This window comes from Pseudorasbora parva, chromosome 3 (genome assembly GCF_024679245.1).
Source record: "Pseudorasbora parva isolate DD20220531a chromosome 3, ASM2467924v1, whole genome shotgun sequence".
Lineage (NCBI taxonomy): Eukaryota > Metazoa > Chordata > Actinopteri > Cypriniformes > Gobionidae > Pseudorasbora > Pseudorasbora parva.
Genome location: NC_090174.1, coordinates 31,565,676 through 31,592,810, shown reverse-complemented (window position 1 = coordinate 31,592,810; position 27,135 = coordinate 31,565,676). Strand labels below are relative to the sequence as shown.

Below are 27,135 nucleotides of genomic sequence, written 5' to 3'. Positions count from 1 at the left end.
TCTTTCTTCACTCATGACTTAAAGTACGTTGGCTGCGTCTTCTCCTTTCAAGTGTGAGGGATAAGTGTGCTGTTGGATGGTTGCAGTGCAAATGGCCATTCTCACAGCCCAGAAGACTGAGCCTCCTTGCCACCCACTCCCACCTGCTCCCTTTGCTATTTTCTCAAGCAGACTGCTTTCTTCTGGCTAGGTCGCTACCGTCTGTATTGGCACATACATTGAGTCAACGTTACATAAGTTCACATTCATCTGGCGTTTTTTTTTCCTTCTCTTTTTTCCCCACTGTAGGGCCATCTCAGAACCGGATGTACAGCTGCCATGTAGCCAAGTTAGCGTTTAGCTTTGAATCAAGTTGTTATGGATGATTTCCTTTGATGCGGTGGATTGGGCGTTACATCCAGAACCACTATTGTACAAGTCATTTGTTTGGTAGCATACAGCACACAAACTCAACATAAAACAATAGAATAGAAAGCAAGGATATTTACCTCACAAATCTCTCTGTAAGATTTTTGACAAAGTCATAGATCTGACCCCAGTCGGTCGAAACACTCCCAGATCTGTAACAAAGCACATGAAAAACAATGTCAGCACTAAAAAAACAACAACAAATAAACAGCTTGAGGCAATTATACTTAAATCTTTAAGTCAAATGTCTTCATGTGGTTATTGTAAGAGTTGTGCTGTTGATTACACTGTGGCAAAGAGGCTGAGTCAGCTACACTTCAGTGTTAACACTATCTCAGAGAAATGATGGAGTCTGTCTACATACAACACACACTGAGTCAAGGCACTTTATTACAACTGCTGACCACAGTCCTGAAATCATCAAGCTGCCAGTCAGTGGACGTGCATATATATATATATATATATATATATATATATATATATATATATATATATATATATATATATATATATATATATATATATATATATATATATATATATATATATATATATATATATATACTATAAATACATTGTTTTGAGACACAAAACTGTGCAAATAAAATTGGACTATATACACTACTGTTCAAAAGTGTATTATGTTCACCAAGGCTACATCTGTTTGATGAAAAATACAGTTAAAAGTAAATTATTATTTTATATTTACTATTTAAAACAACTGTTTTCTATTGTCTATATTTAAACATTTAAATGTATTCCTGTGATTGTAAAGCTGAATTTTCAGCATAATTACTCAAGTCTTCAGTGTCAGATGACCCTTCAGAAAACATTCTAATATGATGATTTTGGTGCTCAAGAAACTTTTATTATTAGAAATGTTTAAAACTGTTTTGCTGCTTAATATTTTGTGCAAATCTTGTATGAATAGGAAGTACAAAAAATACTTTATATATTAATGTCCTTGCTGAATAGAAGAAAAAAAAAGTTTTTTAAATAGTGTAATTTCAAAAAAAAAAAAAAATGGTTAACTGTCTCTTGATAAGGCTGTTGTTAGATAATGGAACTAGCACGTTAACTGGACAAACAAACTTGGTTAATGCTGATAGCTTCAAAAATGGTCAAATAAATGGCCTGGCTGATGAATACAAACATTGTTATGTTTTTTTTTTTTTACATTTAGCAGGAGGAGCCTATAAACTGACATGCAAAGGGATGGGTAACAAAAAACACATAACTAGTGAACACCGCACAAATCAACATAAAATACAAAGCAGAGGTATCACAGACAGAATGCAACTGTAGATACAGGGATGTTTTCGTAATAAAATCCATAAATAAAATCTTTTTTCTATTATTGTGAACTCCGTACAATTCACAACATAAAATACATTAAAAGTGGAAGTGGACTTCTGTGACATTAACCTCAATGCAATGCAGTGTCTTTAATGAGAAAAGTGTGTAAAATGTGCCCTTGATGTAATAGCTACAAGGTAATTGAACTAATAATTATAGTCCACTGCATGTGCTGAGAACATAAAACACAAGCGATAGGTAATTAGAAAATCATTTTTTTATGCATTGTCTTCTTCCTCATCTCAGGCCAAGGTCAGAGAATCGAGATAAGCTTTAGTGGGACCATCAGAAAACATCCCAACGCATTTAATATAAGTAAAGATCTGGAGGTGTGAACTGTGAAGGCAGGTTTCATTCTGGCCACAGACACTCAGGGCCGGATGTGCTGGTCTTTGACCGGTCATTATGCCTGGCCAGTTCTGTGCTGCTCTCAGTTATTTAAAAAGAGCATATCTGTGCCATCATCCTGTGGACTGCACAGAGGCCAACTATTCTCAAAGGGGTGTCATTTAATATGAAACATTATAGATACAGATGACAGGCAGATAGAGAGATAGATATTCTTCTTGAACTTAGAAAGACATTAGATAGACAGACAGATAGTCTTCTGTAACACATCTATTAAACATGTTTTGCCGTGTGGCCCCTGAATGGTAGTCACCAGTAGTGTCTGACTGACACACATGTAAAATCAGGTCAAACTATGGAATAACTGACACAAACAGTCAATGGACCTTAGTCACACCTTTACCTAAACACGACCATAATTGTTTTGTGTAAACTATGCAACCCTATAAACAGTATCACTGTGAAGTTAATACGTATATTTTGTCTTGAGAACTTTAACAAAATTTAAATTTGTAATTGTTGTTCTGAACATTTACAAATTGTTCAGTAGGCTACTTACCGGTCTAAAACAAAGTAAAGGTCGTAGGCGCCGTGACAAGAAGGGCTTTCGGCTTTAAAAGAAGAAAAACATAAACAGAAGAAAAGCGCCGCCGTGGTTGCCACGGTCCAGAGAGTTTCCTTTGTCATGATGAGTTATGCATCCGCGGGATAAAAATCATAAGAATAGTCCTAAAACCGAACTGAACGGTGTTTTCTTATATGAAGTGACATTAAAAAAAGCAATGTCAAGTTCAAAACAACATGCAGCGCTGTGTCCCCCGGTTTGGGGCAACATAGCCTACTCCACTTTATATTGTTGCAGAAAAGTTCAACTTCTTCCCGTGAACCAGCAACGTCACTAGATCTGATTTCTTCACTTATCCGTTTTACGCAATCCCCCCCAAAAAACAAAAAACTGGCCGGTGTCACCTTTTGCGAGCGATGACAAGAAAAAAAAGGCAGCGTAATTGTTTGGAAAGTTGCTTGCGAGTTCTTCGGGTAGTTCACCTAGTTTTTTGGTGCGCATGCGCGTCCGCCCAGATGTTCAACAGGATTTTGAGGTCAAAATTCAGTTTGACTCGCGCGCACACACCCAGCAGCTGTGATTTTCAAACAGGATGTGTATTTGAATAGGACTATAAAAGTTACAGGGATTTCTTTTCTGTGGGATACTGATTGTATTTAGTAGGGATACTCTATTTAACAGTGATTGCATTTTGATTGCGGGCAGTAAACAGACGAGCCCTGTGTTAACTCCTGTATGTGCCAATATATGGCCTTGAGTCATGCTTTGTGATCTGCGTGGGTTTTTTTTTATGTGCGTTGAATAATGCCTGACGGTGATATATTCACACCAAAGTTGGTAAATTATCAAGAGAGATTAAGCTTGAACCAAGCAGAGATGAGCTAATACAATAGAATAGAATACTAAAGTCACTTCCTGTTTTATGACATTTTTAAATCTATCAGTGTTTTGCTTCGCAACATGGTCTTCGCTTAAAATTAGCCTCGCTTCTCTCTAGAATTAACTTATTAACTATAGTATTAGTAAAATTGCTTTGCTATGATGTTGATTAATAAAAATAAAACAAAATCATGCAAATTAAAGTCTCCAGGTCTGAAAAGCTTTTTCAGCAAGGAGGGGGTGTTTTCTTCTTCTTCTTCTTCTTCTTCTTCTTCTTCTTCTTCTTCTTCTTCTTCTTCTTCTTCTTCTTCTTCTTATTATTATTATTATTATTATTTAGGCTATGTATTCTTTATTTGCGAGTTGTTCTGAATGAAAGTGTCTCCTGAATTAATACAAGTAATAATAATAATATGAATATTAATAATAAAAAACAGGCCTCTGAGAACTTAGTATGTTAGTGAGGAAGATAATTGTTTTACAAGTCTGTTTTCCACTGCACCATGACAGGACAGAATTAAGTGTCATTCACTTTTTTTTAAATTGGCATAATTACCAGCATCAATGGAATTATTGTTATTAATTTTTTGCATTTACTTTGATTATAACTCTTGAAAACGAATGGAATTTAATGATGGAGTTATGCAAAGTGCAATCTATATAATATCATGCTTTGAGTCGCAGAAGCCATCATAAACTACCATGAATTTTTAATAAGGCCGTGAATCAAACAGTCAAATCTTCATAATTAACTTGGATTATATTGATAATTGTTATATATCCAGATGATGGATCTGAAGGGGTATGGTAGTGTAAACACTGTTTGCGTTTTACATGCTTGATTATGGTGATGTATTGAAAATTTCATAAAAGTTCTATTCCGTTGGTTTGTCATGGACATTTTAGTGGTAAGAATAATTGGAAATGACAGGGAAACAATTCAACTAATTGTGAAATGCACTGAGGTGTTAAAACTCATTATCAGAGGAGTCCATAACAAAAAAACAAAGGTATCCATAATTTCAGTCAACACTTTCTTCTTCTGTGAAACAGTAAACAACAGCCAAAAATAATAGATATATAGACTCACGCACACAAAGAAATATATTTTTGGTAAACCCCCTGTTTCTTTGGTATGTGCAGGATTGATTATATTTTAAATCAATATGTTAATATTTAGTAATTTTAAAAGATTACACCAGAGTTGTGCGATGTAGCAATATAATCGTATATGTTCAAATAATTCATTATTAGAACTTTTCAATAAATAGGCATTGAGAGCAAATTTATTTTTTAATTTTAATTGATTAATTTGACCCCACATAAATGTGCTGATGTGGTCTTTTTCTTGCCTTAATTTTTTTTTTAAAATCTATTAAATCTATATTACTTAGTATCTAATTTGATTTGACGGCACATAAGTTGAACAGACCATCAGGAAGTCCCAGTGCATCCTATAGCATGCATTTCATCTCAGAAATGGGATATCCTGTTGGATATGGCATTCAGACAGACCTCCATCAGTCTTATTCATACCATTAGTACTTCAGATAATCTTTCCCAGAGTGAGGCTAACACTCAACTAAGTCTGACCTGCACGTCTCCTCTCATCTCTTCTCTCCACCCTGAAAAGAGGGATGAATTGTGGCTGAATGGAGTTAATTGTTGCCATGGTTGGGCCTGTCATCTTAATGAGCGGATTCTGCAGAGTGCCTGCTCGTCCTTCCTCTTCTACGTGGAGCAGGCGTCCGTGAACGTGCCCAAGTAGGACTGAACGGGGGAAAATCAAAGCAGACAGGGCTGGGTTCATGAGGACTGACCTGTAAAAAAGACTCAATCAGAGCAGGTAAAAGATGTCGGAAGAGGAGAGCGGACGTGCATGACAAGAGTGAGATACTGCAACACATCCTGATCTGGCATCTGGATCTATAGCATTTTATTGATTTTCTCTGTTAAAAGGCTGTATAAATTGCAATGTAAAATAAATTATTTATGGTAGACCGGTGCACTACCCTTTAAAAGCAATGTTTAAAGTTTTTGAAGGTCTATTAAGCTCACCAAGGCTTACAAAAAGCAATTAATACAATTAAATACAGTAATACTGTAAAAATTACAATTTGAAACAACTTTAATTTTTAATAGGCCTATATATTAAAATGTAATTTATTCCAGTAATTTTGGCAAAGGTACATTTTTGCCATTACTTAGTCTTCAGTGTCACATGATCCTTCAGAAATCATTCTAATATGATCTGATTTGATGCTCAAGAAACATTTCGGTGATGCATTATTTCAGGACTCTTTGATGAATGGAAAGCATTTATTACATTTTGAAATCTTTTGTAACAAGGGCCAGATTTACTATCACCTTATCAGCACAAACCCTTTTTTGTTGTTAAAAATCTACTGTCAGGATTTACTAAAGACACAGAGCGAAAAATTAGTGCTAAAAATGCGTAGGCGCAGTTATTGGGGGTATAATACTTTATATTTACGCGTTACAAAGTTATACACAAATGCATTTCAGCTTCTATGAAATAATTTGGTGAACCACACCAGCACCAGCACTGTCATCTCTCTGGCCAGTCAACATCAGGTGAAAGGAGTCAGAGAACAAGCAAATTAAAATCTGTCTCTCAGCACAATTTGAATATGTCATTCCTTCTCTCGCTGTCTCTCTCTTTGTTTACTCTCTTGACAAGCAGCCTGTGCTGGCAGCTTTGTCCATCAAATGACACCTGCTTATCCTGATTGTTTGTTCAACTTCCTGTCCAGAGCTCTGAAGATAAATGTCAGTGTTCTACTCCAGCTATCTTTACTTTTTCAATCTCCATCACATCACAAAATGTCTCCTAGGCAAGTGGATAAACACCGAACCTGCACTCTTACACAAGCAAGGTGCAAAGTATTTACTTTCTTTTTTACCTTGACAAGACACTGGAAAATAATTATGTGTACTTGTAAAAATTATTTTAAAAAACAAGTGGGAAAAAACAGCCTGCATGATATGTAACACTATAACCATGTGGATGAAATCAATAAATAAAATCCAATTAATAATACAGCTTGTGTCACACTATAAGACGTCATTTCAGTTACAAAACGTGTAAAAGATAATTCCCACAGTCACAAGTGTTGCAATGCTTTGAAAAATCCCTTTGGGAAAATGTACTTGCAAAGAAATAAGTCCATGACAGACTAGCTGACATAATACAAAACAAATAGCAATTTAACTGTATTCTTACAGTACATGCTCCAGATACATTTGCCCTGGGCACTTTTCCAACTTTTCTGAACTGCATAGTGCTGACATGTCTTTGCGATCAGTTGTGTTAAAAGTTATTATATTAAAGCCTCATTTGAGTACATATACAGCAATGCACTGTTCTTTGCTTTTAGATCAACTGAGAATTTTCAGTAGACGGTGAGATAATTTTATCACAAATTTAACTCACTTGATGCACGTCTGCCTTGTCTTCTGTAAGCACATGTCTTTTATTTTGCCATTTTTGCTCATGTGCTTGTGGTTGTCATGTTTTGTGTGAGCACATGGTTTTGTCACATGTTCCTTGTGCCATGTGCTCTCTTGTCTTACCCCACCCACCTTGTTCCTGATTATTGATTCATTTGCCCCACCTTTTCTCCCTCATTAACTGGCTTGGTTGTTCCCTATATAATCTCCTTGTGTTTGCAGTCCTGTGCTGGATCGTTGTCTGATGTCTTCTGTTCCCTGCTGTGCTACTTGTTCCTGCTCCTCGTGTTTAGTTTGTTTCAAGTTTGGTTTTCCCCTTCGTGGGTATTTGGTTTACTGATCCCAGACAATTCGTTTGTGAATTCGGTAATATTTTTGTATGAGGAACTTCTATTCACAATAAAATACTACTTTTGCCTCAAACTAACTTACTGATTATAAATGGTTAGTAAGGTAGTTTAAGTTTAGGTATTGGGTAGAATTAAGGAATGTAGAATAAGGTCATGCAGAATAAGGCATTGACATGCTCTTTAACAGCCAATATCCTAGTAATATTGTTACGACCCCCCTAGTCTAGGGGCGCAGGGGTGAACATAAAAACCAGTACCAAAACAGAGTATATTTAAAAGGAACTTTCTCAGGTTCCTGATTTTATTTATGTGAGGACAAAGAGGATGAGTGTTGCCAAAAAGTCAGAAAGGAAAATGAATCAAAACGCAAGAATAACTTCAAGGCTATAGGCCAGGCCAAAATAACAAACAAAAAGTCAACTAAATTATCCCAGGAGAAACTAAATTCCCAGTCAAAAGAAAAATAGTACCAAAAAAAAAGTACAACGTCTTTACCTCCCTAACTAAACATAAACAGGAGAAAACGGTATCTTGAAAATAAAAAGGCACCTTGCCCCTACAGCGTTTATAAATAACAAATAATGAATATAACAGTGGCACACACACCACTAAAAGTAACAAAATGAATGATAACAAGGAGAGAGAGTAACTTAACAGAAAGAAAACACCAATGTCTCACTCAACAATAGTCACCAACACGATTTCACAATTGTGTTTTACAACACTGCACAGGACAAAAAAAAACACAGATCAGTCTCTGGCTTTCTCCCTCTGCCGATGATGTGCTTACGCTCCTCTTTTAAAAGGGCGTCCAACCTGACGTCATGCCCAATTTGGGCGGGACAACCTATTAGAAACAAGATAGGAGGAGAGACAAGGAAGAACAACGGGGAGAGAAAAACAACAACACCACATCCGAAAATAGTCACAGACGTAACAATATGCATGCTAATAAGCAAGTAGTAAAAGCTGCACTATGTAATTTTTCCGTCCGCTAGAGGGCGCCTATTCAAAACAAAGGTGTAGTTTGATGACGCCAAGTTTGAGCTCAGAATCTTGGGACATGCGGTCTTTACATCACAGCTGGTGGAAAGGAATCGAGCTATAGGCAGAAATTATGTTAATGGGTGCAGATATTAGCGTTACTGTAGTATGAAGTAGAGCAGGACAGAGTGTTGTGGGAGATGAGCAAGGCCGCTGGAGTGATTGTTGCCGAACACACGGCTCGCGAGCAGCGGGACTTTTATTATGATGGGACACGGTCATTTGCGCTTTTCCGGTCATGAGTATAAGGTAACGCAGCTCTGTTTATCATATTAGATACATGTAAGTGTGTTTAAAATTATGTTATGACGTTACTCTGTGCATTCGCTCAGCGGCTGCTGTGAGACGTTCCACACTGCTAGGAGTAAAGCGTTTCTGCCAAAAAAAAAAAAACATGGCTCACACAGATATGACACAATTGACAGGCAACTCCCTCAGATGTCCCAGCTCCTTTGTTAAAATAGCAATTTTCTCACAATTTACAAATAGTTGGAAACATTTGCAATATTAAGAACTCAACTGAACAAAATATATAACACTGGTCTAGTGGTTTTGGATATTTTACTGCAAAAATACTATATGGTGCACCTTTAATATTAAGAATTGAACCCTAAAAGAAAGTGTTACCGTAAGTTCTATATATATATATATATATATATATATATATATATATATATATATATATATATATATATATATATATATATATATATATATATATATATATATATATATATATATATATATATATATATATATATATATGTGTGTGTGTGGGTGTGTGTGTGTGTGTATATCTATATATATATATACATATAATACACAGTTCAGATGCCCTATAGAACTTACGGTAACACTTTGTTTTAGGGTTAAAAAAAAAGTGTATGTATATATATATATATATATATATATATATATATATATATATATATATAAAAAAAAAAATATATATATATATATATATATATATATATATATATATATATATATATATATATATATATATATATATATATATATATATATATATATATATATTATTAGATTATAACTAATTGACTCTTAACACCTACAAAAGATTGCTGAGGCTTTCTCCCAGCCTGGTTCATTACTCAAAACCGCAATCATGGGTAAGACTGCCGACCCGACCCTGTCCAGAAGGCCATCATTGGCACCCTCAAGCAAGAGGGTAAGACACAGAAAGAAATTTCTGAACGAATAGGTTGTTCCCAGAGTGCTGTATCAAGGCACCTCAGTGGGAAGTCTGTGGGAAGGAAAAAGTGTGGCAAAAACGCTGCACAACGAGAAGTGGTGACCGGACCCTGAGGAAGGTTGTGGAGAAGGACCGATTCCAGACCTTGGGGGACCTGCGGAAGCAGTGGACTGAGTCTGGAGTAGAAACATCCAAGGCCACCGTGCACAGGCGTGTGCAGGAAATGGGCTACAGGTGCCGCATTCCCCAGGTCAAGCCACTTTTGGGCTACAGTGAAGCAGCACTGGACTGTTGCTAAGTGGTCCAAAGTACTTTTTTCGGATGAAAGCAAATTTTGCATGTCATTCGGAAATCAAGGTGCCAGAGTCTGGAGGAAGACTGGGGAGAAGGAAAAGCCAAAATGCCTGAAGTCCAGTGTCAAGTACCCACAGTCAGTGATGGTCTGGGGTGCCATGTCAGCTGCTGGTGTTGTTCCACTGTGTTTTATCAAGGGCAGGGTCAATGCAGCTAGCTATCAGGAGATTTTGGAGCACTTCATGCTTCCATCTGCTGAAAAGCTTTATGGAGATGATTTGGTTTTTCAGCACAACCTGCCACCTGCTCACAGTGCCAAAACCACTGGTAAATGGTTTACTGATCATGGTATTAATGTGCTCAATTGGCCTGCCAACTCTTCTGACCTGAACCCCATAGAGAATCTGTGGGATATTGTGAAGAGAAAGTTGAGAGACGCAAGACCCAACACTCTGGATGAGCTTAAGGCCTCTATCGAAGCATCCTGGGCCTCCATAACACCTCAGCAGTGCCACAGGCTGATCGCCTCCATGCCACGCCACATTGAAGCAGTCATTTCTGCAAAAGGATTCCCGACCAAGTATTGAGTGCATAACTGAACATCATTATTTGAAGGTTGACTTTTTTGTATTAAAAACACTTTTCTTTTATTGGTCGGATGAAATATGCTAATTTTTTGAGATGCCAAAATCATCAGTATTAAAACAATAAAAGACCTGAAATATTTCAGTTGGTGTGCAATGAATCTAAAATATATCAAAGTTTAATTTTTATCATTACATTGTGGAAAATAAAGAACTTTATCACAATATGCTAATTTTTTAGAAGGACTTGTATAAAATAAAATTAAAAAAAATATATATATATATATATATATATATATAAATATATATATTTTTGCATGCAATTGCATGATATATATATATATATATATATATATATATATATATATATATATATATATATATATATATATATATATATCATGCAATTGCATGCAAAAACAGTACAAAATTATGTGAACAAAGATTCCCTCAACAGTAGTACAAACTGGAAAATAAATTATTTCTTTAAATGCAATTACTTGTGGTCACACATGAGTTCACATGTTGGGGAAATATCTCCTTAATAAATATGACAAGCTTGCCACCACACATCTCCTCTGAGCTCCTTGAGGTTTCTACTGCAATGTGACAAAGTCTTCAGACAGCAAGGGCCTGCGCAAGTTCCTCTCCCTGTCAGCTTGCCTTGACAGCTGCCATTTTCAGTGGCCCAGAGTTGCTCCAACCGCCTGCACAATCACGCTCAGCGTTTGTTATTTTTTCCACCTCATCCTTCTCAGGAGTGCAGAACAGAGATTACAACCGCCAGAAAAACAGCAGTGCCACTTTCGATTAACGGAAAGACGACAGAGAGTTTCTGAAAGCCGCATCTAACTTTATGACATGGTTGAGAAGGTACATTTTGTGGTATGCATGTCCCAGTTGGATCACATGGAAGGCCTTCTTTATCTTCGTTTAAGCTCATCTCTTTGAAGATTTGTGCATTAAAAACGGAACGCTTTTTTTGCTTTACGAATATGGATATTAGTAAATAAAGACAGGCAAACAAAATGTTCTGCTTTCATTTAGCACACCAAGACAACCTGAGTGATTCTGAACCAGCATGAGCAACTCATCACCTGCCATTATGGCTCGATGTGAGGCTCTCTCATTCTCTCATTCATTGGAGAGAGCTGTCTGCCATGTCAGTGCACATCGCAGATGATTATATCAGTCATTTCAGCCAAGCAGGACACAAATGGCCAAAACAAGTGAGAGGCAGTCACAGCTGCAATGGTCACTGTTCTAGCACATCCTTCTCTGTAGAGTCTGGACTGACACCCAGTGCAGCACATTTTCAGACAGATGAACATGCACACCTTTTTTCCCCCCTTTTTTGAGATGCCAATGAGATACTGGATATATTTGTATGCACAAACAACCTAGTGTGCTCCATCAGTACACCAGGAAGGCATCAAAACCCAAACAATTGTTGCATTGCCAGATATAGAAACATGTAGAAACATGAGGCTGAGGGAAGAATGCACTGCAAAAAACAACTCTTTTCTTTAAGCATCAAACTATGTATATGTAATGTATTATATAATGCTTAAAAAAAGTGTTAACATAAATATTACAGTAACTGCCTTTATTTGATTTGAAAAAAGAAAAAGAGTAAAAGGTTATCGTGTTAAATACAAGTTAAAATTCAGGAAGCAATGTTTTAAAATTGGCCATCATTATTTAAGTTGTTCAATTCGTTGGTTTACGCCCAAAAACGAATTCTCGTCGCTGCATAAAATTATTGTAGAACACACTGTAGTGAGATGGGCTTTTTAATGACGTCTTCAAAACTAAAATATCTTTGTTTGTGTTCCGAAGATGAACGGTCTTACAGGTTTGGAACGGCATTATTTTGGGGTGAACTAAGCCTTTAACTGTGATGGTAAAAATGTCAGCATCTTTACTCTAGTCTTCAGGGTCACATGATCATTCAGAAATCATTCTGATATGCTGATTAACGAAACCTTTTTTAATTATCATCAGGTGAAAATGTTTGTGTAATGGTGATAACTTTATGTAACTGATATATTTTCAGGATTAGTTTTTTTTTTTTTTTATGAATGGAAAGTTTAAAAGTACAGAATTTATCTGAGTTTTTGTTTTTTGTTTTTTGTAACAACATAAAAGTCTCAACTGGCTTAAAGTTGTACTGACCACAAACTTTGCAATAATAGACAGTGTATATGTATTGTATGAAACATTTATGATTATTATCAAAAGAAAATTTAGTATTTATTCAGTACGGATGCATTAAATTTATCAAGTGACAGTATATATATATGTATGTTGCAAAAGCTTTATATTTTCTGATTTATGCAGTTCTTTTGAACTTTCTATTCATTAAATAATCCTGAAAAAATATCATAATATTGATGATAATAATAATAAATGATTTCTGAAGGATCATCTGAAATTCACTACAAATAGGAAAAAGAGGCTAGCATTTGGATGAGCTCACCAAAATTGGACAGTTGAAGGCTGGAAAAATGTTGCCTGGTCTAATGAGTCTCAATTTCGGTTGAGACATTCAGATGGTAGAGTCAGAATTTGGCATAAACAGAAAGAGAACATGGATCCATCATGCCTTGTTGGACATAGTCAGAAACAATGCTCAGTTAGGCCGTGGCATTTAAACGATGCCCAATTGACACTAAGGGGCCTAAAGTGTACCAATAAAACACCCCCCACACCATTACACCACCACCAGGTCATAAAGAACTTTGCTTTCCACCTCCAAAAAAAGGACGAGTGCTATCCATTATGGCACTATGGTGTCGTTTTCTTGCTTTCCTTGAGAAAAAAAGCCATGTGTTGACTTTGAAACAAGGGTATATTTTATATTATATGCATCTGTGGTGAAATTACTAGATTTTCACATCAGTACATGTTTATTTTAATGCGAACAATGTTCTATCACTTTAATGCAGCAGTGCAGCACAACAAAAAATGGACTCGGTACGGAAACGCCCCACTGCTGCAGACTCCTGGAACGGACTGATGGACCGCATCCGCATGCAGTGTGAAAGCTGTGTAATCTGTTAACATGGGTACGGAAAAAAAAAAAACCCACCGCATACACACTGCAGACGGAATATGTGTGAAACAGGCGTTAGAGCTTGCACACTCTGCGTGACTCGAGCCGTGCGGAAAACGCGTACATGGTTGATGGTTGAAATAAAAGAGATCTTTTCACGTGACAGGCGAGCGTGTTGGAAGCTTTTCCAGGCAAAATAGAAAAGGAAAAGATGTTTATATGTCATTTTGACACAAATACATATTAATAAAGGACGTTTTCATATTTGAAAGTCTGTAGGTTAACATAAATGCAGATATAGTCCTAATTGTAATAATACAAAAACAACATAGTTATCTATTTTGAAATATTAAATCTGTCAATACAGAACAAAATATTCCGTAGCCTATTTTGCCGTCAATACCATAGATATATAGGCTACTGCTGACGTTGTCTTTGCTGTATTAGTAGGCAATGTATTTATATTTAACATGCCTGTGCATCAATAGCAGCGGCAGTGCCGCATCAGACACGCTTCTGGTGTGCAAAGAGAAAATGCCAGGCAGCCGCCCCACAGCTGACATGCAACAGAAACGCCACGCTCACACTATGCTTGCAGTGTCTCTCCAGCCTAATAATCCTTTAGGTGAGTGTATACTTAGTGGGGCATAAAAGTATTAAGTCAGCCACCAATCTTGCAAGTTCTCCCACTTAAAAAGAGGAGAGAGGATTGGAATTTTCATCATAGGTACGATTCAACTAGGAGAGACAGAATGACAACGACAACAAAAATTCAGAAAACCACATTGTCTGATTTAAAAATAATTTATTTGCAAATTATGATGAAAAATAAGTATTTGGTCAGCTCAAAAAAGATTTCTGGCTCTCATAGACCTGTAAATTCTTTTTTAAGAGGCTCCTCTGTCCTCCACTCGTTGCCTGTATTAATGGCACCTGTTTACAACTCATTATCAGTATAAAAGACACTTGTCCACAACTTTAAACAGTCAGAGTCCAAACTCCACTATGGCCAAGACCAAAGAGCTGTCAAAGGACACCAGAAACTAAATTGTATACCTGCTCCAGGCTGGGAAGAATTGGTGTGAAAAAAATCAACTGTGGGAGCAAAATCGAATATAGTCATCTCAGTCATCCTGTATTTAAATATATGGCAGAACAACAAGAAAGGTTTTAATTGTTTTAAAATTATTTCACAAAGACCCAAAAAACAAACCCACAACAACATTTAACCTGCAAAGCAAGAGATTGACTACAGTAGATATTATCTGATTGTCTAGCGATGTCTATCTAATTTTCTCCCAGTTTTTTAAATGGCCCACTTAGAGCACGTGTCTTCCTTCTATGAGGTCAATTCATTAAACGACTCTGACACTAATAGACACCATGGATGTGTGTTCCAGATTACCTAAACAAGATTAAATACGAACACTTATGATACCAGTAAGCTCAGGCCAATCTCTGCAATATTTAGCTGGACATTGAGCTGCACAGCCTCAACCCAAATTAACCTAATATAAAGCGCCACACTCTCTTCCGCTCTCTCATGGATGGTAGAATGGATGTCATGCTTCAGTAGACCTTTGATAAGGCTCAGGACAAATCATTGACAAACACTGCAGTCGGTTACAGCTCGAGGATTGCGTCCGATCTGTGCCCCATTCTTAAAGTTAAATAAAGCTTCTTCCTTCAGGCTAAATTCATAGGAATAATTATTAGAAGTTGACAGGATGGGTCTGCAATTGATTCTAGAACATGTTGTAAACTCTGGCCCTTAAAGCTTGATTTTTTGTTTTGTTTGTTATTTTACTAAGCAATTACAAATTCATTTTAGTTTTTACCACTTTACTAAATATCCTGTGACTTTGATCGAGGTGTGTACCCACAGACCCCTCACATATCCTCTGCTCATTGTTATTTTGCCAGGTTTTTTTTTCCTGAGTGCCACTGTCTACTCCCAGAGCTGGCAATCAAAAATACAGAACACTGCCTCAGTGCCATAAAACTCCCTCAAAAACACTAGTGATCTGGGGGCCAGCCCGCAGAGTCCCGTCCTTTCCATGGGTTTGCTGACTGTCTTTGATTCACTCTGCCACGGTCGGCTCAGGCCACCAGGGTTTCAGAGGTAACCGGCTGTGCTGACAGCTTCTCCTCAAGGCATTTGCCATCAACTTACCATCTCACCCCTTTTCTGCAACATCAAACACCTTCCTAAAACACACACACATAACTGAAACAACAACATCAAATGTCAATACTCCTGAGTGTGCTCATGTTATCATGGCAGAGTTTAATTTATGGATAACAACAGCTGCATTCCAGCCTTTAGTAAGCTCATAGGAAAATAGGAAAAACAGTCAAAAAAATCACATAGCAATTAACTAATATCAAACAAGCGAAAGTGATGTTCTTTTAAATATGCCTCCTCAAAAATGTCTTCGATAGGAACTTGAGTACAAGCCAAAAGTTTGGACACATTACTATTTGTAATGTTTTTGAAAGAAGTTTCTTCTGCTCATCAAGCCTGCATTTATTTGATCAAAAAATAATAATAATAAAAAAATATTGTGATATATTACAATTAAAAATATTTGTTTTTTAATTTATTATACTTTAAATGATCATTTATTTCTGTGATGCAAAGGTGAATTTTCAGTATCAATCCTCTGGTCTTCAGTGTCAGATGATCCTTCAGAAACCATTCTAATATGATGATATTAGACCATATATATATACACACACATACATACATACACACACATATTTCTCAATGTTAAGTGGTCTCTTAATTTTATATATTATATATATATATATATATATATATATATATATATATATATATATATATATATATATATATATATATATATATATATATATATATATATATATATATATATATATATATTAGGGCCGGGACTTTAACGTGTTAATTAAGATTAATTAATTACGTGACTTTAACGCGTTAATTAATATTTAAAAAAAAAAAAAAAAAAAAATTAACCACATTTATTTTTGCACCGCAGAACGTTTTTCAATGAATCAGTTTCGACCAAGGGGGTAATCTAGCGCTCGGAAAGCGTTTCACCCCTAGGGGCTGCCATTGCTAACCAAGCCATCACCTGCTGTTAGCATCCCATTGACTCCCATTCATTTTTGAGTCACTTTGACAGTGAATAACTTTACATCAGAGGCGTTTAAAGACTCCATTTGTCCATTGTTTATTTCTAAAGAAACACGACAATGCATAAAAGGCTCCGTTACCTTGTATCTTACACTATCGCCCCGTAGAAGCTGTTTTTGTAAAAATAGGCTAACAATTGCGTCATAACCAATGCGACTCTGTCGCGTAGTTGAGAAATTACCGTATAGACAGGAGGAGACGCTCGCAGGCAATCTTTTACTGTCTATGAGACAGTCGGGGGGACGTGGAGACATAAAGTCTGATAAAGTCAAGGGGGAAGAATGGAGAGAAGCCCATAGTGAGCCAAAAGCAATGGGAGAAAATATTTAAACAACGTGATTTAGCTTTCATTTTCCACAACTACTAGAAGACCTACAGCTGTCAGACAGGAGGCTCACGTCACATCTACGTCGTCAAGCTCAGTCTGAGTCTGCGCAGTTCGCTCAGCCATCAGGAAGTGAGTGCTCCTATACTGACATCACTTAACGCCGTAGAAGGCAATGGGATCGCTCCGTCCATTTCTTTTACTGTCTATGGTTTCGACGGACCGATTATACTGGAACACCAACTAGCGCTCCGGAGTCACGACAACAAACCATGGGTGCGTCTCAATCAGCTCCCTAGTTCAGTAGTCAGGGCACTGATCAGGGAGTCAGCCCATTGACTTATGTCTTGATCCGTTCCCTGACTAGGGAACTAGGGAGCTGATTGAGACGCAGGGCATGAGTGAACATGAACGAAGAAGCTGATGAGACCGCTTTGCTTGGCCCCGTGGATGGGAAATTTTGTTTTAAAAAACGAAAGAATGGACGCGTCGTCAAGAGCATGGTTGTGTGCAAGCTATACAACAAGGAATTTGCGTATCACCGCAGCACATCGAGCCTCAAATATCACAGATATGCTTTTGCTAAACTTAATGGCAAACATTGCACTGGTCTGCTGGACTGAAATAAATAAACAATATTTTGTTGATTAAGCTTATGTATTCAGTCATTATTCAATGGTATACTAAAAATACATGTGAAAAATTACTTCTCATTGTTCTCAGGTCAATTAAAATGCGATTAATTTCGATTAATTAATTACAAAGCCTCTAATTAATTAGATTAATTTTTTTAATCGAGTCCTGGCCCTAATATATATATATATATATATATATATATATATATATATATATATATATATATATATATATATATATATATATATATATATATATATATATATATATATATATATAGTAAAAAGATAAACTTCAACAGCATTTGCAGCAATGTCATAAAGTAATAATCTTAACAAACAAATATCATGGTTACTGAGGAACAAACAATGTAAGCGAATGGGATCAAATGTTGAAGGCCATAGGGTCAGCCATCAAACACTGAACTGGACTAGATCCAAAAAGCAACAGAACTCAAAGGGGTCTGAGACCACATTCTTACTAAAGTGGACCAAAAAGGATCTGAGTCCTCTTTCAGGTACAAAGACAGTGTGAACGTAATGAGAACTGGGTCCTTTTTCACTTGGTTCACTTAAAGGAGTCTGGGTTTGGTTCTTTTAAAGAGGACCCAAGGGTGAAAACACACTAAGTCATTGGAACACAAACTTTACACTCTAAACAGAAATGGTGCTAAATAACACTAAAAGTGGCTTGTAATCATTAGGGAACCACTTTATAGCACCTATCTTTGAAGGTGCTGTACAGCACCTTTGTCATTCTCTAACACCCCATTCTCTTCCTTAGATCTGTCACCCCACTCTCATTGCAATGTATGGGAATTTACTACAATGGAAAAAAGATGTTTTGAATCACGTTTTCCTGCTGTCAAAAAGTCTAGAGCCATGTTATCTTCAGGAAATACGCTGCATTTTTAAAAAAAACTAAACTAAGAGACTAAGAGAGAGTGAGAGAAACTTTAAAGAACTATACAGGAGATTAACTGATTCTTTGTATGGTAGCGGTACTACATTAGCCTGACAAGCCAGACCCACATCGAGACGTTTGGTCTGGAAACTCACCATTGACAGCTCAATCAGAGGGGCGGGATAAACGGTTGTCTTTCAAACTCCCTCTGCACGCAATTGGATAGTGCTACAACCACCCAGAGCAACATGAAGCGGAGCTAGTGGATAGTTAAACTTTCGCCGTATCTGGTCGGCAAAACTCTAAACACATCTTCCCTTCTTAAAATTGATTTTAGTGCCATTCTTTGTTCTTTTAATCAAAGAAAAGCTTAACTCCAATTCTTCCAGAGCCGCGCAGCCCAAGCTGAATCGAAAGACCGCCGTTTGCCAGCTTCTTTGTTTACAAGAAGCACGTGGAACCTTCGCACCTCTGCCATCATGTTAAGCCAGCCAACAGACCAGCGTTAAGGGAAAGTTACTTTGAAAAGTAATGCATTACAATATTGAGTTACTCCCTTAAAAAGTAACTAATTGAGTTAATTAGTTACTTTTTAAGAAAAGTAATGTTACATTACTTTTAAAAGTAATGTGTTACATTACTTTTGCATTACTTTTTTCTCACTTTAGTTTTTTATAACAAAAAAGTTATATTTTTGCGCAAATGTAAAGACCTCTTCACACCAAAATTGAAATAATAAACCTCAGTTCGAGGTAAAAATGCTAATTCACGCATGTACAGAAGAGGGCGCAGCTCAAAAAAACCTTTCAGCTGTGCTGCCATTGTGGATAATGGAAAATAGGACGCAGGAGAAAAAAAAAATTAACAGTCTTACTTCACCAATAATAACAGAAAAACTAAAGTCATTTTTGCTTTTGGTTTAAATGATTCATCGAAAGTTAGCAGCAAAACATTGGTCAATAGATTAAATGCATAAAAATACTTGTTTTATTTAATATTAATTATTGCAGGTTTGCATAGTTTTCTTATTTTGATTTTTATTCATTTTGAGGAATACTGAATCTTTATTGTGCAAGTGAGATGAGGAAATGCTCACATTTAGTCTAGAACTACAATAACCATCATGTTCGTTCGCACTTACTCTCGATTTTTCTCAACGTCAAATAAATGTGAAAAAGTAACTCAGCTATTTTGTTGTAAATTTTAAAAGTAATGCGTTACTTTAATAGTTACTTGAAAAAGTACACTGTAAAAAATTATTTAGAAAAAAAGTTACCTGGTTGCCTTAAAATTTTGAGTTCACTGAAATTAAAATTTTGAGTTAATACAATGAACATTTCTTGAGATTCGACAACCTTTATTAAAATATTATTAAAAGATTTTGTAAGCAATCTGTTTTATTTCTGATGATGCAGTGAAACATGACAAAAAGTGCTATTTTCATGATTTATCACATTTTTTATGTGGTTCAGATACAATAATATTTTGAGTTTCTATTTATTAAACAAATTGCCTTCATTGTATCAACTCAAAGTTTTAATTTCAATAAACTCACAATTTTAAGGCAACCAGGTTACTTACTTTTTTAAGTTAAACCAACAAAAAACAACCACAATTTTTTACAGTGTAATCTGATTACGTAACTCAAGTTACTGCACTACCCCCAACACTGCCACCGACTCTACAAACGATGTGATTGGCCTGACCAGAGTTTGGTTTTTCCAGCGCAGAAGTCTATTGAGAGTTGCTAGACTACACTCGCGACAGATTTGTTGCCGCTTGGGTGCGTCTAGATTTGTAGACTAGCACTATATAGCATCTCAACCACCCCAAAGAACTAAGAACCAATTTTTGTTTGTGTGTACAATATACGGTAGTAACATTTTAAAGGAATACTATGTATGTGAAATAACAAATAACAGTCAACACTATACCTGATGTACTGTATGGTAATCACTCTGTGATCCTGTCCATGATGGAGTGGCATGTGAAAGGCCTGCATAAGAGAGAATCTGAAGGACTTCTGGGGCCAGGCCCAGTGCTTCACTGCCAGACGTGAGCTTTCCTCTTAGCGAAGGGAGGGTGAGCATATGCCCTGGGGCCGCCCAAAACCTGGAACATTAAAACTTGCCATGGTGGCTCAGTTCAGCCGTGAACCCTGAGCTAGTCTGGCAGCTTGGCTGCGAGGGAGGATCTGCAGCCTGGGCGACTGGGTCTGCAATCAGAGCCAGGGCTGGACTCACTGTCTCGTACTACGAACAGGTATCATCGATTCGAAACAGAGTGTCCAAATCTCCAGAATTCTGGAGTGGCTAGACAGACGTTTGAACAGGGGCCACGGTGCAGATGATTTCACTGTAGGAACACACACATTAGAGGGACACTATAAAAAAAATTAACTTCTTGATATTCAACATTAGAATTTTTTGGATTCAACATTAGAAATTAGGATTGTTTAAAAAATAATACAAATGATGGATATAAAAATATTCAAATTATTTATCAATATTCAATATAATGGCCAAAAGCTTGTTTTCACTATACACTGTAAAAAAAAAAAAAAAAAAAATAGTAATTTTACAGGTAATGGTCTGCATTTGTTACCGTATTTTCCCGTTTTTTCATTACACAGTGAAATACCTGTTGTTTTACAGATATTTGCTGTAATTTAAATTTTGACTTTTTTACAGGAATTGCTTGTATTTTAGTATTACATTAAATATCCGTTTTTGAGAGGAAATTTCTGTATTTTTACATTAGTTTGATTAATATTTTAAAGATTTTTTTCTGTAAAAATAGAAAAAAGGAAATGAATGTATATGCAGAAATCAGCAGTCAATCAACATTTTAAATGTTTATTATTGTGTTTAACACATTAACAAGATAATGCCCACTAAGCAAAGTTATGTCCAAATGACGTCTTTGCCACTAGAGGCGTACGTTGAAAAGACGTCCACTTCTTGCTGTGGGGAGCCAGTGTTTCCCACTGAGACACTGTGCTGCCCTCAATCACAGATATAAGAGAAACTTTGACTATTTCTGTCAGAGTCAGATGACTACAGAGGCTCTTACTGAGAATTTACAGAGGTTTAGATATTGATATTTATGTTTTATAATATGTTTTAAGTCACCATTGTGGAGGGAAGTGTTTGCTTGAGTTGGGCTCTTGGTCCCCGTATGTGTTAGCGTTTCTTAGGCTGCTGTAACTGTGTCTGTGAAACAATAGTTGTGGCTGAGAAAGCAAAGCTGAAGTGACATCAGGTGTTGTCATTTGATGATAACTAAATCATCAGAAAGTGAGCATCTGATTTTGTGTTCTTGTTTGGCACAATAGTAATTTGTTTATAGCCTCTATAATATTGTGAATCTGAAGTATTGGCACCAATAGCAATAAAATGATCACCTATCCTGAAGGATGATAAAAAAGTATGTGCACCCAATGTTTTGAGAAAATATTTCACGTAGTCACACACAGACATCAAGATCTGGCTTATGATTCACAACAACGGTGACAATCAAATCAATCATGAGTGTTGTACTATAAAGCCACCCATCATGCATTGTGTTTTTTTATTTGATTGTCACCATTGCTGTGAATCATAGGCCAAATCTTGATGTCTGTGTGTGACTATGGGAAATATTTTCTCAAAATTGTCTCAATTCCTGCAAATACAAGCAAATATCTGTAAAACAACATTTCACTGCATAATGAAAAAACGGGAAAATCCTGTAAAAAAAAATACAGGCCCTTATGTAAAATTACTTCTTTTTTTTTACAATGTACACACATACATGTAATTATCTGTACTTAAACTTTTTTAATCATTCATTGTTTTAGAGGTGTAGGACTGTATTGTAACAATTAAAGTATGTTAAAAGTAAAAGATTTCATGGTATTATAAGATTTTTTGTAGAATAACAGTAATAAACTGTAATTATAGCACAAGAAATTACTTTTCTTACAGTTTATCTGTTTGTTTGTTTTCCTGACCGTATTTTTCTTTTTTTAAACAGACTTTTTTTGGCGCCAATTCTGCCAGAAAATAACAGTTTTTTGTCGTTGTTTTTTTTTTTACAGTGTACATTTCCAATTTCCAATATCATCATCATCATCATCATCATCATCATCATCATCATCATCATCATCATCATCATCTAATAGTCACTCAAAGTTAATCTTTTAAAAAACACTACTTTTCATAAGTTATTTTTTAATTCAATCATTCAATTTTGTTCAATCTCATACAAATGATTAAAAGATGAAAGTGTGGGACTACATACTACAAAGGTCATGCTCTAAATGCCAAATCAATGTTCCCCCCTCAATTTCTCCTCCACTTCACACAGAGCTGAATGAACACAAAGGCTGAAGGGAAAGGGAGGGTAAGTAAAAGATTCCCAAGCACCAGTTTCTCCTCTTGCCCAAATCTTCTCTCCTCTAACACTCGCTAACTCACTCTTGATTGTGCTGTGAGAGATGCAGAAGGACATCAGTGCACTTGTCTGAGGCAATGAAGCCCCCCTCTCCTCCCCCTCTTCCTCTCGCTCTCTCTGCACAGCCCTCGCTGTGTTTTTGGCAGTCACAACTGACCATCATGAGCCGTGGTGCCAATTTCAGTGAAAACTGGCACATATGGCAGCTGAAGTGCCATATGCCATAACAGAATATTTTTGGCGGTTTCCTCCATTTGTATAATCACTGGATCCGATATAAAAGTGGCTTATTATTAATTATTCCTTTTACCATTTTGTACCCCTTTAAAAGCACCATTTTATGCAAGTGCAGCTCTGAGAGTTCATATAAATAGGAGTATTTGGTCATTTACAAAGAGATTAAAGAGGATGGATTTGGGATTCAACCTGCGAGTCTTCTGTAGGCCCTGCAAAAGCACCTGTGTGTGCATAATTATGAGAAAGAGAGAGACAGAAAATGCTCAAAGACTGTTTCCCAACTGCTCTAAACACTCGTATACCAAGACCACTGTTTTGTCTTCCTCTTTACAGGGTTTAGACTCCTTCCTTTTCCTCTTCTGCCCTCCATTGGAAATACCATGTTAAGTCTTCAGCTCAGTGCACTGGCCCAATCAACTACTTTCTTTATACCTACATCCATCCATCTTTTATTCTCTTGGTTTTATATTTAAGTAACAACCTTCATATATTTTTGCATCATTTTTGATAGCGTAACTGCATTAAACATACTTTTACTGAAGAAATGAACTGTCGGGAGCTTTGTAGCTTAATAGTGAACGAGTTTAAATCTGTGTTCTCTTGCCAATATGACAATGTCACAGCAGATTACATTAATCAAAACACTGATAAATAAGAGCCTTGTTTCTCCATCAGCTGATCCCTATTGTTATCATGACATGCCGTATATGTTGTCATCCTTAATCTCCTGCAAGAAAAGCAGCACAACAGCTCAATTCTAAATAAAAAAAACAAAACAGATCCCTGCTAATTTTAATTATGCTCTGACTTACATCTGCTTGTAGTATGTTAATGTTTCTCCTTCTATCTGCTGGTAATACAATCATATCATTCTAGGTTAGCGCAAGACTTGTCTGAATGTCCAGAATAGAGTTGTTCTTAATCCCTCATCAGCTTATAGTTCAAGACCACAATCTTTATTTCCTCCTTCTTAAACACTGGATTATTATTTTTATTTTTTACAATCAGATAGACTTTTAATACAAAAGAATCTTTCAAGTCTCTGTTAATATTCAATAAGACGTCTTTGTGACAAAAAACCTTGTTTAACATTAGGGTCATGCTGCGCTGACAAATGGCATCAAAGTACAACAATTAGCCTCCATATGAGTATGCCACAGAGAAATCTGCTCCGTGTTGTACTTACACTGAGAAGGCCGTTTGCCCCAGTAAGGCAATGCTATTAACAGGGGCTATATGTTTTAGGACAATAAAGGAGAAGAAGGGGAGATTAATTCTGTCAACCGAACAGCCTTTGCCAGCCACCATGAACCTGCATGAGCTAAGCAGATGGCTACTGATTGAGCAAGCTTTCCGAACAATCTATGGGAAAAAAGTCCTTATCATGCTTGGCTGGACAAGTGTTTGGAACAAGAAGAGATTTAAGGTTAAGAATGTGTAAATCTTTATGTCAGCATTTAAAAAAGTGCACAGGGTGGGACAGGTCCTATTATTTGAAATGTATAATGTAAATTGCACTAAATATTTTATCTGTGGTATAAAGAGCCTGGGGGGGGGGGGGGGGGGGTATATGTGGAAGAAATAAAAGGAAAAAGACATTTTACAAGAAAACTTTGTGAAAAGCAAAAAATAATTTTCCATATCAATCTGAATTAGTTACACTTAACGCACTGTTGACATTTGAGTTATTCTTTTATAATTTGCCATGAAGATCTCTAAATTGGGAGAGAATGGTGTTACAAGAACATTTTGTTTCAGTTTAGTCATCTCTTTATAAGTGTAAAACACAACATTATGTTAAGAAAAATCCCTCAGTTGTGAATTACATATGGAAAATGATCATACATACTTGTTCTTTCACGTAAACAAAAAATAGCTACTTGTTGATGAACCAAAAAACAAATTGACATCTTCAGTAGACATTGATGTGAGTTAGCCTTCTGGACTCAGATCAAGCTGAAGAGTTGAATCAACTGTTTTAATTAGAGACATCTAAAGCATTCTGGTAGGAGGATCCTGAGTACTTGAGGTGAGAAACGCTGTTTTTAAGTATGTTTTACACATTATTGTCTTTAACACCTTCTGCAACAACAACAAAAAATGATGATTGTCAATGATGGACTCAACAAATGCAGGATGTAGAAACTGTTTGTTTCGCCGCACTTCATTTATTTGAGTTTCTCTCTTTTTGAAAAAAACGTGGGGTTATGATTTTACTTTGCACTGATAAACACAATCACCCAGCTGTGCTGAAGAAAAAGCTTAAAGCAATCACTTTTCTTCTTACGGATCTTACAGTAAAGGCTATGCATTAGCAAGTTTGATAATGTATGGGGTTTTTTTTTCTTTCTTTTTTTTCTTCTTGATTCTGTCATGCACTTTACCGGTTTACCTGCCCAAACTAAAATATTTTATTTATCTCATTATTATTGGTTTTTGGTGATTCTTTACCATTTTAATTTATTTTGCAAAGACTTCCATAACGATCTTTATATGGCAGCTACAAAGCAATTATCTTCTGTTAAAAGATATTCTAAAGGCACAGCCCACAAGAAAGATGAATAAGTCAGCAGGGATATAGTTTAAATCTGTCTTATGTGACAATGTATTAATTCTCTCAATGAAGGTATTGAGCTGGACGCCATCCAATGACATGAGAGCGATCGTGTTTCTATGAACATACTCCAGAAGACCCCACAGAGAAATCTATTGATTTGGTCGAGCTTATCAAATCTTCACTGATTAATGTTAAAACCATTTCGCCACAACGGTTAAAAACATCGGATATGCAGCATACATGTTCAATACAGAATGACAGAAACTCTAGAGTGTGGACTTGGCTGGCTGAATACTCACTGCTGTCTCCCACAGATGTTAATACAGACATCAGAATCCAGCCGTGCTGAGGTCAGGTTGAGCACGCGGAGCTCTCGCGCTGCTCTCCTTGTGATGGAGCGCCACAGCAGGTGTGCACGCGACAAGCCTCCGCGCTCACGAGCCGTATCCCAGGCAGCCGCAACGCGCATAAGAGCGCCACAGATGTCGATAGGTAGCCTATCATTCGAGTAATTTGCTAACTGTCAGTAGGCAAACCATCACTAAGAAAAGTAATAATTATAAACAATAACGACATTATTGCTTGTTGCAAGTGGCGACATGTTGCATGTCCAAGCGAAGACAACAGTCGTCCCTGATATTAAAGAAGCTGTGTGACAAAGAGCCTCAACGAACAGCAATTCACACGGAGAAACTTTTGCTGGCCATTTTGTCATTGGCACGTTCATGAAATCAGCTGCAGGCCTGCAAATCGGAGCAAGCGAAATCAATTTTCATAACATTCTTAAAAAAGTATTTTAACAGAAAAATGCTACATAAAGTGTGTTAATCGGTTAGTGTTGTTAGTCAACTTATAGGCTGTTTTAAAAGACTGCATGTTTTAAAAATAAAATGTTTTATAAGACATTACAGGTAGCCTACAATAACATGTAATGCTACTGTAAAATATATTTTGCTTGAGAAAATATGGAGACAAACTATTATATTAAAGCATTGCATATTTGTACAGTAACATTATGTTAACTTTTTTTCTTTTCTTTTTTTTTACATAAAAAATTGTATTTGAAAAGTAAGTAATTGTATTTGAAAATTACTGGAGTTAAGCGTTTTATGTTGCTTTGTATGTTGTTTAGTTCATGTTTACTGCTTTATTGTACCCTGATGGTGTTTGTGTGGGTAGCCTACTGGGCTCTGTCTTTGTTATTATTGGCCACAGTAGAAGTCACCATGTGACCTTCTTTTGTGTTATCATCAGCACATGCAACAGTCATAGAAAGATAGCCCACAAGATATATT

At 36.3% G+C, this 27,135-nt stretch overlaps 1 protein-coding gene across 2 annotated transcripts in view; it reads right to left on the bottom strand.

The window, feature by feature from the left end:
- The window catches only part of antxr2a (ANTXR cell adhesion molecule 2a), a 131,690-nt gene that overhangs the window by 57,600 nt on the left and 46,955 nt on the right, over nucleotides 1-27,135 (bottom strand). Inside the window, exons 1-2 of one of the 2 annotated variants that reach the window (XM_067438423.1) lie at nucleotides 2,672-3,164; nucleotides 489-560 (exon numbers count right to left, since the gene is read on the bottom strand). In XM_067438423.1, the coding sequence (XP_067294524.1) occupies nucleotides 489-560; nucleotides 2,672-2,799 (200 nt within the window). In that variant the 5' untranslated portion in view covers nucleotides 2,800-3,164. Of the gene's footprint in view, nucleotides 1-488; nucleotides 561-2,671; nucleotides 3,165-27,135 lie in introns of those variants that run through there. The other variant, XM_067438424.1, reaches the window with a different exon arrangement.